Source organism: Rhinolophus ferrumequinum, chromosome 25, assembly GCF_004115265.2.
Source record: "Rhinolophus ferrumequinum isolate MPI-CBG mRhiFer1 chromosome 25, mRhiFer1_v1.p, whole genome shotgun sequence".
Taxonomy (NCBI): Eukaryota; Metazoa; Chordata; class Mammalia; order Chiroptera; family Rhinolophidae; genus Rhinolophus; species Rhinolophus ferrumequinum.
The window spans coordinates 10,544,709-10,561,919 of NC_046308.1; the positions used below are offsets into that span (position 1 = coordinate 10,544,709).

A 17,211-nucleotide genomic window follows, 5' to 3' on the forward strand; every position below is an offset into this window, starting at 1 on the left:
ATCTCGGAGGTACGAATACAAGCAAGCTTAATTCTCTATCACAAGATTGTAGATACTGCTTGTGAAAGCACGGAAAATGCAAAGTGTGCTCGTCAATATTCAAGTACAAAGTAAACAGGCACAGGTTAACAACCATTGATATAAACTGTTTTCACATCAAATCTCTGTTATATTGCTCAAGAGTTCAAATAAGCTCAAACAGACTGATACTAGTGACAACCAACAGAAGACAGACTCAAACAGCATACTGAGTTACCAAAAAGAATGCGATGGTAAAACGTCCAGATGTGCACATTTCTTTCACATACAAAGTTTGATTTAGCACCCATGAATACAGAGAATCCGAAAAGTCCACTGCAAAGTGAATACATTTCTGGTGATAGAACATTTAAAAACAACTGCCAGTTTACCCTCTAAGGAAACTTATTTAGGGGTACAAACTACTTTGGTAAGATTAGTGTTAAGAAGTAATAGGAGGAAGTTAAGGGAAACCGCTATTACATACTGTAGAAACATACAGGAAGGCAAACATGGCCACCCCAAAAAAAACGCTCCACTGGAAAGTGTTGAAAGCAAATTGTAACACTAGTGCCCTGCTCCAAGGTCAACAACGTGAACAACAAAAAAAATGGAAAAGACCTTGCTCAATCCCGCGCTCAGTGAAGGACTGCAGGTAAGAGCTGTGCGTGAATGGAACTCCTGAGCAGAGTGGTGCTAGCATTCGAGGGGCATATCTTGATCTGAGGACCCAACGCTCTTGGCCTTGACCCAAGGAGAATTAGTGTTGTCCTAGAAACGCAGGGAGCACCCAGAGCGTGTGGCCCAGCACCCTGCACGTCCAGCGTCCATTCATGGGTCCCACTTAGGGTAGATGCGAGTCTCTTACAGCTCCTTGATAGAAACTCCTTGGGTTTCCTCCTCTTCTTCTTTGCAAATTACAGGGAAACTGAACATCTGCACCTGCTACATCTCCTGCAGCTGGGGCAATAAAGGATTACTGCTTACAGCCAGTTGCTAGATGTGTCTCCATCGAGGACTCGCCCTAACACAGGGTTTCCATGACAGGAGAGGAGGAGGTAAATTTCCTGAGGCTCCCACGGGACCCAACTGAGCAGACAAGTCATTTCATAGGAAACGAGCACGAAATCCTCCAGGATAATAACTCAGAACTTGTGGTTAAAATAGTGTTCACACATAGGTATCCAAGTATCCCAGATACCACGAGAAAAACAGCTGAGAGCACATGGTGCCAGCTGCTAGAAGGCTGGCACCAGATTAGAGTGGAAGAGTGTCTTTGAGATTTCAGACAATTTTAGATGTCAGCATATGGTGTTCAGGGTCCACTCCTGAGGATGCTGTTAAAACAAAACCAAAAATAACGACCTTGAGAGCACATGCCCCTTTCTGAGAGGCCAAACATTTGATCTGGGTGAAGGCATGATTTAACTCATGAAACTCAAGAACACAAGACAAACAACAGTTTCCTGGCATATATTTAACTATCACAAGGCATTTTCCTAAACATTATCATTTTCCCACTACTCCAAAGAAATCCAATAAATAACTTGACAGTGAAGGGCCCCGATGAGAACTTGAGTGACCACAGGCCCTGAGCAGCTGCGATGGGGGAGGCGCTCCAAGTGCCAACCCCTCCACAAGGTCGCCCGCAGTTCTGTCTTTTTCGAATGTGACCCTCTAGTGTTTCCACGGGGCTTTACACAACAGTCCCTTCTGGTAAAGCCCGGCGGGGAGTGAAGCCACAGAGTACAACACGAGAAGTGGTCAAAGCCATGGTTTCCGCACGACGCCTCTCTTCTTCCCACGGACTAGCGACTGCGGACGCCTGGCTTCAGGCTGCACGTGCCACAGCCATGAGCACGGCAAGTCTTCTGCGCCCATCATGCAGGGAAGAGCTCGGGAGGGCTGTCTCCATAGCAGTACTTTGCTATAGGGTCCCTATAGGTGTTCTCATGCTGCACGCTCTGTTGGCAAAAGGGAAGATAAGAGCGCCGTGAGAGAGAGCAGAGTCGCACACATCTCCCGTTCCGAGCCACGAACGTCAAAGCAAGACGGCTGTCAGACACTCCCTGCAGGAGCCTGGCCGAGTCCATCTCCAAATGTCACTAAAAGGCTCCAAGGCACTTTCTGGAACAAGGCGAATGACAACGCAGAATGCCAATGAAGAACAGGAAAATGGACATGACATCACTGCTTGTCTGTTTCTCTTTATGCATAATAATGAGTTTCTGAACAACCTCGCTGTGACCTGGGCAACTCAAGACAACTATTTTTTCTCAAACCATTTTATGTTAGAGTAAGATCCAAAGGGTGTTTTTTTCACCTGACCCTGCGTTGCACAGAGAAATTCAGTCGCTGTCCTAAACCCTGCAGAGATGGAGGAGGTACACTTCAGATCACTTTCATAACGTTTCATGTACCTCAAGGTTTGGCACACGAGCCAAATCCCACAATACCACACGAGCCTCATTCGACTTAGCAAATGGGAAGTGTGATTTAAAAAATTCATCCCGATGGTTCATTTTTCAGTAATTTGTTTTCCATACAGGCAACTTGAGTTTTTGGCTAGTCTAGAGTTCATTAATTAGTCCAAGACGAATGCTAAACATCTACCATTGTATTAATCCAATTTCTAGACATGTAGCCAAAAGCTTCTCTTTCTTGGGATACTGCTCTCAAAACAAATTGGCAACTGGGAAATCTCTCTTTACAATAAAAAGACAAAGTCAGAAAGTTTAGCATCTTCACTCACAAGTGAAATAACTCCCGGGTTTTATCAGTTAAGGAAAGAAAATATTTCGCCTTTTCTAGTGTTTCTCAGAATGAGACAGAATCTGAATCAAAATGAATCATGTGTTCAGCCTTCCTCCACATTCCTTTAAAGCCCATTCAAGTGGAAAGCTCTTCCCACAAAACAAGCCCATCAGGAATTTCTTTATGCTTTCAAATGCTCATTATAATCCCTGAAACATTTATCCAATGAGGCTGAATGCTCAAAGAGCAGACCAGAGACATAAAAAACGGCGTAAAATCAAAAGGTGGACACAGGAATCTGGCAAAGGGTACAAGAGTTACAGAAAATGACAAATGAGTCAGTTATCTCTGACGAAGCTGCACAATCTTGGAGACACCATGAATAGAAGCCAGAAGTGTGCTTGTGCAATACACACGTCTGGTGGTTTCACAAAGACGGCTCGGAGCACTGCCCAACCACAAAAGCAGAGAGGCGAGGACACAGAGGGATGGAAAGCGAAAGACTTGCAGACGCTTTCAGCTGCAGGTGCAATGTTTAGTGCCCACAGCAAAGCATTTGATGACAGTATAATAAATATTGAGAGCTTGACAACCTACACCTTTATTCATGTATTTTTAAACATCCACCTGTCCCATCCCCTCAAATCCTAAAATAAACCACAACTCTGTCCCAGAACAAATTACTACTTGCTTTCAATGAGTGGTTGCTGGAAAGCCTTTGTCACATCTCAGCCAAAGACGGGAGAACTTCTTTCAGAAATTAGACTATTAGAATCCCAACCAGACTTAAAAATAATTTTAAGCTTCCACTTAAAGTGTAGGTATGCCAATCAGTTAGCGGAGATGCCAGCTGATTAGACCTTGATTTAATACTACAAATATTTTACTTCCCTAACTGTATAAATCTCATGTTGACGTTCTAAACATTATCATTCCACAAAACAAAGCTTCATTGGAATCTCTTCTCCAGTATCACCCAACCCCCATATCATAATCACGTCTCCACTATCATTATTTTCAGTTTTCTTTTAGCCCCTGACTTCCACCCGCCCATCCCCCAGATAGAAATATCAGAGCTGCTGACCTGGGATGAGGTCCGGCATTTAGCCAAACACAATTCAAAGTGATCTTCGACTGCCATGAAGAGGTTCTGGAATGCCACAGCTGCCCGGTTGAGGAAGCGCTCCAGGAGAAGTTGCTATGGAAACAAAAGTTAGTACCTGTAATAAATTCCAGACTCAGCAGCACAAGGTAACCTTGGATATTTCTCCGAAACTAAGAGACTAATAATGGAGGGGGTGGGGTAGAGAAAGGGAGACAGCCAGCTCCAAGGAGCCAGCAAGAGTGCTGGTATCTTATTCATTAGATATCTGATTAGCAATACAATGGCCCATTCTGCAAAAGAACCATTCAAGTAACTGGGAACCACTTCCTTTCCTTGCAGACAAAGGCTACTTCACAGCAGCAATTTCTGACGCGTACAAAGTTCCCTTCAGAGTTCTGTCCTCACAAGAATCTCCAGGGAAGAGGCCAATGCTCATCATACAATAAAGGCAGAAAGACAAAAGCAGATGTAGAACAAGGAGCAGCTCTCCATACCTTGTTGGGCTGCAGGCAGCAGGAGACGCAGTGCTCGTAAGCGCTACAGCAGCCGTTGGACAAGCAGCCATCACAGCAGTACTGCTTAGTGCCCGGGACGTTGACGTTACAGCAGCCATTCACCAGCAAATCCTTCCTTTCACAAACGTATCCTGCAAATCAGAGACTACCCTGAGTACAGAACCAGCAGCCCTCCCACTTCCCTAGCAGGGCTGATGTGCAAGGAGCAATGAAAGGCACCGCATGCAAAGAACAGAGAGCGAGAACCCACCCGAGTCTGGAGTGTCCTAAGCACCAGAGAGGCAGGAATCGGACACTGTAACGAGGGCTTTGCTTTCCTCCTGCAGCCATTAGCGGGAAACACGACGGACTCCCAGATCATAAGTAGGCTCCACATCCTCTCTACCTAAAACGGCCTGTTGTTGGTCTGATGTCGTGTATTTATTTGACTTACTCACCACGTCAAATCACACCAGTGTTTTCCTGTTCTAACCTACACAAGCCATGCCTGAAGAAAAATGTCATTTTTTCAAACAAAAATCTGAAAATTGGAAAGACCAAGGCACTCATTCCTGAAAGTGAGATGCTTCTATGTAAAAAAAAAAACAATACTCCCACACTCTTTACAAATATCTTTTAAATGCTTGCCATTTATTTTGTAGTTTGGAGGATTTTTTAAAATAAAAGTAACCTTTATAAATTGATTTAGGCTGTTTGTAACTACACATGCCAGGGATGCGATTACCCCTCAACATCAGGGAAAAGGAGTCCTCTAACACCCAAGGAAGAAAAATCCTAATTCCCTCCACTCCTCATAAATCCCATTACCCACACGTGTGTGCAAAAGCGCGCGCGAGCGCGCGCGCGCACACACACACACACACACACACAAATCAATCAATCTCTCACCACCCCCAACCCAATCAATCCACGTCCAACTTTAAGAATCTCTTTGGAAAAGCTAATTTACTTTTTGGAGCTCCTAAACAGACATTTCTCTACATCCTTCTGGGAGTGGGAAAGAAAAATGTGAGAGCACTGGCGCGAGGGCAGCAGTGTGCCCTTGGGAAACTCCCAGGTGCACACACGAGCTCCCAGGTGCACGCGTGGCCCCACAGGGGTACGGCCAGGCCCACAGGTGCACAGCACCTGTTCCTAGATCATTCCATTCCAAATGCCCCAGCTTCTTAACCCTCAGAGAACGAGACCTAAAGTATAAGGTTGTTTTCAGAAACTACTCTGGAAAATAAAGACTGTGCAAAAGCAGGAGGCACCAGTAAAAAACCAATGGAAGAGACTAAAAGAGCCCTCCTTTACACTTGGAAACTTGAGGCTTACCTGGAAACTGGTGCTTTCTGCTGTTATTTTTAATATGCCATTCTGTCTTCCAAATTAAGAGGAAGATTCTAATGCTATCGTAAACGTTTCTGGGATTCTTCCAAACTATTCTTACTCACTTTCTTCACAGGAATTATGAACAAATTTTTAAAATCCAAATAACCCTGCATGTTTCTCGAAATTCGGCCCCAGATGATAAATACACAGTAATCTTATCACTTGTGTCTGGAAGATGTAAAATATAATGTGACCTGACCTCCACTTGTTGAAATTATCTTTCTGCCCTTTTCTCACTTCCACATTCTCAGCATCACCATCTCAGGCTTTCTTTTTGTCCCCAGTGCTAAATGCCAGTAGCCTTGAAATCACAGGTCTTTCTAGTTCCTAGTGAAAGAAAGTTCATCGAGATTTCACCTTTCGCATCATAAATCTACTCATGCAAACATCATTTCCAACAAGGAGTCCTGTAAGATCACAACCGCAGGGTGTGCTGTTACTGACTGAGAAATTAACTTCTAACCTTTGAAAAGTCCACAATTCTAATTGGTTGCCTAATTTAATAACGTGTTACCCTGGCAATATTCACGGTGGCCTCTGCTTGCAAGAGAGCATACAGTTCTGCAAGTTTTCTTTATTTAAACTGCTCTCCTCTCCCAAACTCATGGAGTTAAAATAAAACCTGTGGCTCTTAAATGTTTTTGATTGATTCTTGGAACATTTGATTTAAGAAGTCTGAGAGCCTCTGACTCACTTGAACGAGTCAGAGGAAACGATTTCATGTTTTCTCACTGAGTGTCATACAAACAAAACAAGTCTATAAGAAAAAAAACACTGAACTCCACGTTCAGTCCTAGTCCCAGGTCTGTCCGCTGCCTAGCTGTGTCACCTTGTGGAAGTAAGGTACTTTCGCCAAACTTTACTCTGTTTAAAACAAACAAACCAAAAACATGCAGGTTATTTGCAATCGTATTTGTTTTCCAACATAATCCTAAAAACAGAGGTTGGCACTGGCAGCACTGCTGAGTAGTCAGTGCCTTTTTTGTGCAAAAATTTCCAGCTCTTCTACCCAAGATGGGGGGTTTTCCTTTGATTCTTCTTTCAATTACAAATAATCTCATCTGGTCCGAGATCCTTTCAGAAAAACTGTTTTTTTTATTTGCTGGGAATGCAAACTTTAAAATAATAATAACAATAACAATGCACTATATGTGAAAGACAGCACGTCTTCATTTTGTTCCACTTCACCAAGTACAGATGAAGATTCTAATTCAAGGTTAGCTACACCAATTTCAGTACTGTCATGTCCGTAACCATTTGCTCTGAAAGTCTTTGAAATAGAGTAAAATTTAATCTTGCAAACCAACCAACCAGATTATTTGCAAACCACCAGTTTAAAGAAGCATCTGTAAAACACTCAGGGAACTAAACAGTTCAGATAGCAGACATGGAGGGAAAGCATCCCTTGTTTGGGGTAACAGTGGCATCCCATTTATGGTTTACGAGAGTCCTTCCCATGTTGGGCAAGTTCCTCAGCCTCGTGGTACCTGTGTCTTCACCTACAAAGTGACAATACCTTTCGAGGTATGATAGCAATACCTACACTTCATAGGAGTGCTGCAAAAATCAAATGAGATATTCAAGGAGCGCTTTAGCTCAGTGCCCAGCACATAGTAAGAGCGCAATTAATGCAGGCTAAGAAGTAGTGGGAGTCTTTCTTCGGGAAGACTGAGCCCATCATAAAGTGGTAAGAACTTTAGCAGTTGTCTAACCTAACTACCACACCGGCCCAGGAATCCCCTTGCTTCATGACTAAAAAGAAGTGAGAAGACTCTGGGAGAAAGCGCCAACACAGACAGATATTTTAACTGCAGGAGTAACATATTTTGAATGTGTTTGTAATTCTTTTGATATTATCCAGTCAGTCAATCAGTCAGTCAGTCAACAAGTACATTTCCTAAGTGCCAACATTATATGTGTGGGGTCTTCTTCAGGTCACCAAGGAGGAAAAGTGAGCTCTTATCTTATAGAGTTCACCAAGATGAGAAGAAAAGATTAGCAAGATCTGAAAATACTGGGGCTGCGAAGAGATTGGCAGGAGTAGCCTAGGGGCTGACTCATGATAAAATCCTAAACCTGTAAGCTACAGGCACAAGGAACTTCGATGTTAGAACTATCAAACCAAGCTTCTCTCATGTTGAGTGGAACCTCGAATGATGAGTAAGGTATGCAAGATAAAGATAGGAGAAATGTTGAAAACGAGCAAGAAGGGAAAAGGCCTTGTATAAAATCGCTCCTAAAAACCCCTAGGAATGGTCACACCGGAGTGCGTCCCCAGTGCAGGAGAAGAAGGAAGCCAGCCGCCTTGCCTCACCTAGTTCGTCCGTGATGAGGAGCTTCCCTTGAATGGAGTTCCGGCACTGGTTGCTGGGCCGACTGCTATTGCCCAAGTTAAACTGCACTTTCCAGAGAATGGGCTGTTCACGCTCTTGAACCTGGAGGAGATTCCGATCTCTCACTGCCCTCTCCTCCTACAAAGAGACCATAAATGAGAAGGTTCAAGTACCGTTTCTTGCTTTTCTACCAATTTTTCATAGACACTACAGCAGCAGGACAGAAACAATGTAAAGGAACTTGCATACTGGAAATCTGCACTCCCCTGGTAAATAAAAGCAAAGGCTGAGCCAAAGTCACAAAATCAAATGCAGAACAAACCTGTAGGGAAAAGTAATAAAGTAGAGCTATGCTTCAAAACTGGAGTACGTACACCAAGGCCCCTGGATTACATGAGTAAAAAGGTGTATAAAAGTGTTAATTTTGTGAAAAAATGTGGAGGAAAAAGGTTTTGAACTTTTTCTTTCTGATGACAAGTCATTTAAAATAGTTTTTGATATTAAAACAAATACATTGTGGAATAGAATGTAAAAGAGAAGAAGAAACTTCAAAGAAATTTTACAATTGTCATTTCAGACAATACCCGGACGCGTCTAGAGCACAATACACTTTCATTTGCAGTTATGAGTACTTAAATGTACGGGAATCCAGAATTAGGAGGTTGATTTTGGGGGAAAGAAGAAGCATGTCAACTTGCAAATTTCTTCTATAAAAAAATACTGAGTGTATAATCCTTTTAACAAAAGACACCCTTGCCAGCCAGCCCTTTACCTAGACATGCAAAGTGAAGAGCCAGCTGCTCTAGAGGCAAGAGTTTGGACCTTTCCTGCTAGCCTCCAAGCTATGGATGAGGCTCTATAATTGCCTTTCCCATATCTGCACTATTAAGTAAACTAAGGAGGAAGGGCCCAAGTGCAAGAAAACAAGCCAAGCATGAGACAGCCAGCCACCTTCTGAATTCTTCAACCTACTGTTGTAGTTGGAGGGGGGGAATTACAAAAAACTCCCCCCAAAGACTTTTTATATACGTTAAACATTTCACCATTTTAATAGAATTCTGTGGCTTTCAACATTAAGAATCTTAGTAACCAATGTTACCTCAATAAATTTAATTTAAACATTAATTTAAAAAATGATCTGTCATGTGTCACTGAGCAAAAGGGACTAAACTTGCAAGTTTGATGGCAAAGGTTGAATACTTTAAAATAACGGAAAGGGTCTTTATAGTTACTAAGGTTTCTTTAGGAAAGAACTGGGAAGAGTTGTTACTATTTAAAATAAACATATCCACACATAATTTGGCCCCACAAACACATTTTTGAGGCCCATCCGATAGAAAGTACCGACGGGAAAGGATCACCTGGGTTTATTTTAAATAGCACTGCTTATGTGATAGGAAAAAAAAAACTGGAAACCCAACAACAGAGAAATGATTGCATAAACACTGGTATATAGGTGGCTATTATGACAGCTATGGCTATTACCAAAAAATACCCCAAAAACCTGGCTATAACTGATAATGTATTTATCTACGGCAGTTCTTAAACCTGACTTGCACGTTAGTTTATGTAGGGAACCTTAAAACAAATTCTGATTCCTGAGCCCAATTCCAGACTGAGTAAAAATCTCTGTAGATGGGACCTGGGCATCAGTCTTTTTAAAAGCACACAGATGATTTTAATATAGACAGGGTTGTAGACTACAGGATGTCCATGGTACATTAAGTGAAAAAGCAACTACAAAATAATGTGCACATTATCTTACTGTATTATGACAATTATAATAACATACACAAACAGGTTTATAAGAGGTGAGATAAAGGCACAGAAAGCTATATTACAGACTACTAACATGGAAACACCATAAGTGATTAACAGCTTTTGTAAAAAAATCCTATTTGGAATATTTTCCTTTTTAATTTAAAATAAAATAATAAAAACATTGTTAAAAACATGATTACAATTATCATTAACAATAGGAAACACTAAGTCAGGCATCTGTGGGAACTCTGTACTCTCCTTGAAACTTTTCTGTAAATCTATAATTATTCCAAAATTAAAAATTAAAAAAAAAACTGATTACCAACGTTAGAGACAAAAATTGTCCACAATCCCATCACGTAAGTGAAGCTGTACCTATTTTCGCCTATTAACTTCTAGCCTTGGACCCTGGCATTTGCACTAACAAATGAGGATGCTTTGCATTCAGCACTTCTTGACACTAATTGGATGATAAACCATTCAAGTACCTACATCATCTTGAGAATCACATTTTCAGGGCCATATAATAATCCATCACGCTGGTGTGCCATAATTTAGTAAACACATCCTCTACAGATCAACATTTAGCCCGTCCCAGGTTTGTTTGATTTTCAATCATAGATAGCACTGCAATAAAAATATAGAATTTGTTTATGCTCTTGAATACTTTGTTGCAGTAGTTATTAAAAGCAGTCAGTGCTAAATAGTGCCAAATAACTTCCCAAAGTTACACGTCCCATTTGTAATATTACCAACATTTATATAACAGTGCTTACAATTTTACAACCACCACACCAGGACTGGATTTTGGTCTTTAATTACTAGTGTAAAGCAGTCCTTCAAGGTGGCTTTCATTTCTGTTCTGCTCCTTTTTTGTTTCTCTTAAAGGAAAGAACTGGCAGGAATAGGATGGGTTACACAAAAACATCTGTATTCCTCGGTTGGTGTAAGAAGAGCTAAGTGCAGAAGCCTTGGGAACATGGGGCAAATCACTTAGGTGCATACTGCTTAACTACCTGCAAATTCATACTCCTCTGCTCTGCTGGGACCTATCAGTTAGCTGCGTAATCAAGCCATGTGCAAACTAAACCCATCGTCAAATGCTACCCTAGATAAATTAATGGCCATAAAGACTGTTAAGAGGCTGGTCAAAGTGCAGTACACTGAATCTCACAACAAGGTTAAAAGTGCTCTTAACATTACTCTGAACTATCTTGTTATTCTTCCTGGGGGAAAAAAACAAGAGTTCATGGGCAAGTGTATCCCAGAAGGACCTCTTCCACATAATCACATTCCTGGTAAACAGGAAGGCAATTCTCCCAGCACTAGAACTTGTTTTCAGACATGAATATTCAAGACTTTGCCAAAAGGACTGAATAAGAGTTGTCCAATCAAAAGAAACTGTACAGGAGACTGTGTAAGTGGCAAATGTAACGAATTAGCACATGTTCACTTGTGTGTAGTGGGTGTGGTGGAAGGGGCACTGACAGGATTCCTTCAGTGGATGGGCCATTTCAGACCTTTCCCACGGTTCCACTTACCCTATTACGTTGTCTCAATTTTAAGAATCTTCATACATATGTACATATATGTTTTTTTCATTCAAGATTCATTCATTCAAAGATATCAAGATCTTACAAGGCATCAAGGAAAGAGAGACAAAGGTAGTCAGGGTCTCTATTCTCCAAGAACCTCCAGAGCAGTCGATAAAGCGTTATCTACACATGTCCACACAGGTTACGCTGGGGTCCAAAGAAAGGGGCAGGAACAAAAGGAGCTCAAACAAACATGAGAACTTGCTTCATAAATTCATAAGGAGCTACAGAAATGTTTTATTACTAATGTATGTTAATCTGATTTTAAAAGGTATATTAACTGTCCTATTTTTCAGGGGTTATCATAAGGACCAAATGAAATAAATGTCCCATTTAAGTAGTAAAGCATTTAAACAGAAGGCATTGTCATTAAAAGATTTGCTTATGGTTCTCCAAAAAAGAAGGAAAAAACAACAGGAAAAAAAGGGATAAAGGCCAGAGGTCATCCAACGTGTCTAACATTGGGGGAATGGCTAAATGCAACTTGATCATGGAAAATTTTAGTTATAAAAAGTTTACTTATAAAAAGCTCTAAAAGATGGGGGAACTGTATATATAGATATATATATAGATAAGCAAATAGATACAGATATATATATATATATATATATATATATATATATATATATATAAAGTGAAGAAATAGTATGCCCCAATTATATTTTAAAAACATGAAAAATGAAGGAAGAAAACTGTTGCCCAAATATCATCAGTGAATCCCTCTGGTTGGTGAGATTACGGGTAATTGGTTTCCTCCTCTACCCTGTGTAGTACTTTACAAACTTTCTGAAAAATATATGTACCTTGGTGATCAGTGAAAAACAAAAAAACAGATTAGCAACTTTCTCTTATGATTTATTCCACTTTAAACAGTATCTAACTTGGCACCAATTTACGTACTTCATTACTTTACAGCTGAAGACGTTAATATATTTTCAAGGGGTTATGCAAATAGCCATGAGGCGGTCAGGAACTGCACACCTGAACATTTATTCACCTCTAAGGACTCTTCTGACTCCAAGACTGGGATTTCTGTAATCTCAGCTCATATGCCCCAGAGTTAGGCCCTCCTGGCTGCTCTATCACGCCATCTTGTTTCGTTTTCTTCAAATATTCTAAATCATTAAATGAAGTAACTTTGCTTATTTGCCACTTCTGCCCCTTCCCCTCCAGCAGAGTATAGGTGCTTGAAGAGGAAGACCTCCTCTGCTTTGCACCGCCACCCCCATCTCCATCACCCAGCAGGCTGTGCCTACCACACGGCTGGTGTTCACTAAACATTTATTAAAGAAATGTGCCCAAGTCACTTGGCACCTCTCACCGTTCCCAATCCTCTCCGCCAATGGCATCCCCACCACTGTCCCTAATTTCTCCTGCACTCCCATTTCTACAATTTCAACTATCCCCCAAAGCATTAATTAACACGAAAACCGAAAAAGCGGGGGAATTCAAAGCAGTAGAGGATAATCAACTATTCTCTAAGCAAAAATCCCAGCATCTGCTCCATGCCTTCTTCGCAGTGAAGCAGAGCTCAGGGTCACAGGGAGTGCGGAAGTTTCCGGTGGCCTCAAGTAACCCAAATTCCCTCCCCACCCCCATGAGCCACACATTGTACAGATGAGGAACCTGAGGACAGGCAACATGGAGCAAACTCGCCTCAAGTCGCCTGGCTCCTGAGCAGATAACCAAAGCAGCAAAGCACAAGCAGCACACTCAGATGCCCGCGGGAGCGCATCAGCCAGAATGCATTCCAAGTTTTTGGTCCCAAGGAGCTTTTACACTCTTAAAAGTTATTGAGGACCCCAAAATGTGGGTTTATGAGAATTATGGCTTTTGACATTTATCATATTGGAAATTAAGACATAAATTCTTAAAATATTTGTTTTTGATAAATTATTCATTTAACAAACAATGAACCTATTCAACAGTTTGTGTGTATGTGTGTGAAAATAGTTTTCAAAACAAAAAAAAAAAGAAATTTAATGAGAAGAGGAAACGGTTTTCCCATTTCTGCAAATCTTTTAAATGTCTGGCTTCATGGAAGACAGCTGGATTCTCTTATCTCCCTCTGCAGTATGCTGTTCGGATTGAAGCACATGAAGAAAATCTACCTGACACAGATGTGTAGTGGGAAATGGGAATATTTTAAGGGTTTTTCCAGATAATTATGGATAATCTTCTTTGATACTACATCAAACGTAACAAGCATAGCCTCTGAAAAGTTCACTGCAAATGGTGTAACTACTTCAGAAAATAGTCGGGCAGTTTCTCAAAAAGTGAAAGAGTCACCATATGACCCACCAATTCCACTCCTAGGGCCAAACCCAAGAGAACTGAAAGCGTACTTCCAAACAAAACTTTGTACACCAATGTTCTTGGTAGTTAGCATTCTTCATAATAGTCAAATGGTGGAAACAACCCAGGTGTCCGTCGACTGATGAACGGGAAAGCCAAATGTGGTAGATGCATACAATGGAATATTATTTGGACATAAAAATGAAGTACTAACACATACTATAACATGGATGAACCTTGAAAGCATTGGTCTCGAACTGACAGGAGCCAGACACAGAAGACCATATATTGTAAAGTTCCACTCATATGAAATGTCCAAAATAGGCAAATCGATAGAGACAGAAGGTTGACTAGTGGTCGCTGACTGGCAGGGATAAGGAAGTTATAGCTAAAGTGTTTCTTAGTGTTTCTTAGGCCGTGGGGGAATCAGACCTGCAGAAATGTGCAAAACAAAAATTTTGCCAACAGTTTTAGGGAAATCACAATCATCAGCTCCCACCCTCGAAAAAATACACCTCAATTAGGGTCATAAATCACAGGTTTTTAAAAAAGACACACTGTAAGAAAAAAAAATGAACACAGTGCACTGAACACTGAAAAGGTGGTTGTAGAGAAGGTCACAGAGAAGACAGCGTCTGATTCAAGACATGAAAAATTAGGAGCGTGCCAGACTAAGAAAGGAAAAAGTCATCCCAATGAAAAGACTCACGCATTTGGTCCAATATTTGAGTACCCATGAAGTGCCTGGCAGAATTCTAGGGGCTGGGATCCTATAAACAACACCATCTTCTGTTCTCAAGAAAATTACATTCTAGAAGGGAGAGTGAGAGGAGACAGATAAACAAGTAAATGACCAAGAAACGTTCAGTTCCTACCACAAAGAAAATAAAGCAGGTCTCTGGGCAAGGCACTGAAGTCATATAGATTGTGTCACCCAGTCTGGCCTGAGGCAGTAACAGCCAGCCTGACCTGAAGTGACATAAAAGATTCACCATAATCGTGGAACAGAGGCTGGGGTGTATCCCAGTGCAGTAAGAACCCAAAACAGAATTATACATGAGGGAGCGCTGTGACAGATTTTTTAAAGATCATCACCCTACTGTGGGGGTAGAGAATTGACTGTAGGACAAAGAAGAAAGCATAGACCTGTTGGTGGGTACTGCAGCGGTCCAGGCAGGAGACGAAGACAGCTGGGCTGAGGGTGGCAGCAGTGCCCACTAGGAGACGTGAACAGATTCAGGATACACTGTGGAGGCAGCAGATAGAAGCATTTGGGGGTTTCTGGACTGGTCTAGGCTGGAGCTATGAATTGGGATCCCAAGACCATACAGCTGGTATTTAAACAATGATGCCCGAGATCACCTGATCAGGCTGGGAGGACGGCGGACGTCTGAGTCCTGGCGCACTTACAACATTCGGGAGGACGGCGGACGTCTGAGTCCTGGCGCACTTACAACATTCAGAAGTCCGCCAGACAGAGAAGGCACAACATGTGCCCATGAGCAGTCGTCTGCGCGGTGGCAGAAAACACAAGTCCTGGAAGCGCTGGGTTCACATGAACGTCAGCCACCCGTCCGGTTAATAAAAGAAGCTTCCAACACTCAGCCTGCGCTATCTTCCCTTTTCACAGCTCCCCTGCCAACCACTAAAACTAGGGTGACCGTGTAGTTTATTTTCTATTCAATGATGTCGTTTCTGTACAAATCTGACCCTAGAGACGGAAAAGGGGAGCCTTCAATAGCTACATAGGACGACAGCACACACCAGGGTTGTCCAAGGTACACCCTCCGGATGGTCTTCCCTCTAAAAACTCAAACGCTCCAGCGGGACGGTACTACTGCGTTGGGTAACGTTTCCCACCAAACCACCCTGTCTTTTCTCTCAAGTTCTCACGTAGAAGAAAAACTAAGGGGGTGAAAAGAAAATTCCAGCCAACCAAGTTACGCACAGAAAGGGCACTTCGTGGCTCCTGATGAGTCTCTCAGGGGGACCACGGAGCCCCCGAATTAAGGCCCAGGCCAGATGGGCCAACGTTGGCCTCGCAGCTCGGTCGCTGACGGGCCCGACCACCTCGGCCTCTCGATCTCGCTTTCCCTGCTCTAACCAGGACGCCCCCTCCCACGACGGCAGCGAGGATGAAGTGAGAAATGCACGCCCCCTCTTGGCACGGGACCCGGCGGGCAGCAAGCAGGTAGGGGCCGTCGGGTGATAACCACCGCGGAGCAAGGGCCCACAGCACTGGGTTCCATCCCAGCTCGGCCCCGGGCCTACGAGCGTCTTCCTCCCCAGGAACCAACGAAACGGGCAGGTCCCTCCGCCCGTCCGCAGTCCCAGGACAGGAATGCCCACATCTCCGGACACACGGGCAGCGCGGCTGCAGAGGCAACTCCTCCACCGCGGGGGGAAGCCGGGAGGCCGGGAGAGGTGCCCGAGGCGCCCGGAGCAAACGCGGGAGGGCGGGCGGCCACTGACCTGCTTCAAGGTGCTGGTGAGGAAGTAGACGAGCGAGAGCCCGAAGACCAGGGCGAGCACCCACCTCTTCCGCAGAAGCCGGCGCCACACCATGGCCGCCAGGTTCACCATGCCGGCGCGGACGCGGGGCGCGGCGGCCGGGGCGCGGAGCGGGACAGGCCCGGGGCCCGGGCGGCATGGCCCCTACACAGCCGGCAGCCCCATCTCTCACGCCGGGCGCCGGCCCCGCGGCCCTCAGCCCAGCCAGCTACCAAAAGCCAACCCACGCCGCCCCTGGTGACTACGCTCTACGTCCCGCCTCCACTCCCCTTACGTCACCAGCCGACCTCGCTCGGCTTCATTACCATTGGTCCCTGCGAAGAGACGGATTCCTATTGGCTGAAGCCCGGGAAAGGGGCGGGCAATCATGTGCGTGCGGTGGGAGTAGCCGTGTCCCGATCTTAGCGCTGGTCGGGTCAGCGGCAGAAAGAATCCCAGCAGAGACCGGAAGCACTCGGTAGTCACGTGCTCCCCGGGCTGCGCGAGCGATTGGCTTGGATGGACGTGAATGATGCTGCTGTGATTGCTGAATTGTCCGGGCAAGTAAAAAGAACGCTATTTTTAACCCCCCCCCCGCCCCCCCGGGATGGTCTGTTTAGTCTCCTACTCTTGCAGTATCTAGGGCGTTTTGCGCTGAACGTTGGCTGCAGGAATTAAAAACGATGGCGGCGTTTTATCCAAAGTGCACTTGTCTCCTTCCAATGCAAATGATGCAGGAGATGCTCCTCTGCATGCGTTTCGGTGCAGTCATGTAACGGCCCCGGGGCTCAACTTAAAACAAAGCATGCATTGAAAAGTCTTAGTGTGATTTTTCATAGGGATGTAGTACGATGCATGAAGCAGAGGGTCAAAAGGGGTTCAGTCAGGCATTCAGATGCATCCCAGGTGCAACAATTTGTTCTAGAATTTAATATTGGAATAATTTTTTTACGGCCTGTTTCCAACAGAAT

At 43.6% G+C, this 17,211-nt stretch overlaps 1 protein-coding gene and 1 long non-coding RNA gene across 5 annotated transcripts; both read right to left on the minus strand.

Annotated features, from left to right (window-relative positions):
• Positions 1 to 801: 801 nt before the first annotated feature.
• SPRING1 (SREBF pathway regulator in golgi 1) lies at positions 802 to 16,501 on the minus strand. 4 transcript variants are annotated; one of them, XM_033097503.1, is made up of 5 exons: positions 16,287 to 16,496; positions 8,081 to 8,237; positions 4,372 to 4,523; positions 3,857 to 3,970; positions 802 to 1,982 (listed from the first exon to the last, which is right to left on the minus strand). In XM_033097503.1, exons 1-5 carry the CDS (start codon positions 16,398 to 16,400, stop codon positions 1,899 to 1,901), a joined length of 621 nt encoding a protein of 206 aa, XP_032953394.1. In that variant the 5' UTR covers positions 16,401 to 16,496; the 3' UTR covers positions 802 to 1,898. The 4 variants fall into 4 exon arrangements, with proteins under 4 accessions (XP_032953394.1, XP_032953396.1, XP_032953398.1 ...); XM_033097505.1 differs by having other exon boundaries at positions 16,223 to 16,474; XM_033097506.1 differs by lacking the exon at positions 802 to 1,982 and adding an exon at positions 2,010 to 2,145 and having other exon boundaries at positions 16,287 to 16,501.
• Positions 13,185 to 15,086, minus strand: LOC117017379 (uncharacterized). Its single transcript, XR_004422073.1, has 3 exons — positions 14,897 to 15,086; positions 14,460 to 14,561; positions 13,185 to 14,182 (listed from the first exon to the last, which is right to left on the minus strand). It is a non-coding gene; the product is annotated as an uncharacterized LOC117017379 (long non-coding RNA).
• Positions 16,502 to 17,211: the final 710 nt, after the last annotated feature.

Coding starts and splice junctions, on each gene's coding strand:
- SPRING1 (XM_033097503.1), bottom strand. CDS start 16,400: ATGCCGCCCGGGCCCCGGGCCTGTCCCGCTCCGCGCCCCGGCCGCCGC. Junction 4,524..8,080: donor CCTCATCACGGACGAACTAG/GTGAGGCAAGGC, acceptor TCTGATTTGCAG/GATACGTTTGTGAAAGGAAG. Junction 3,971..4,371: donor GCTGCCTGCAGCCCAACAAG/GTATGGAGAGCT, acceptor TTGTTTCCATAG/CAACTTCTCCTGGAGCGCTT.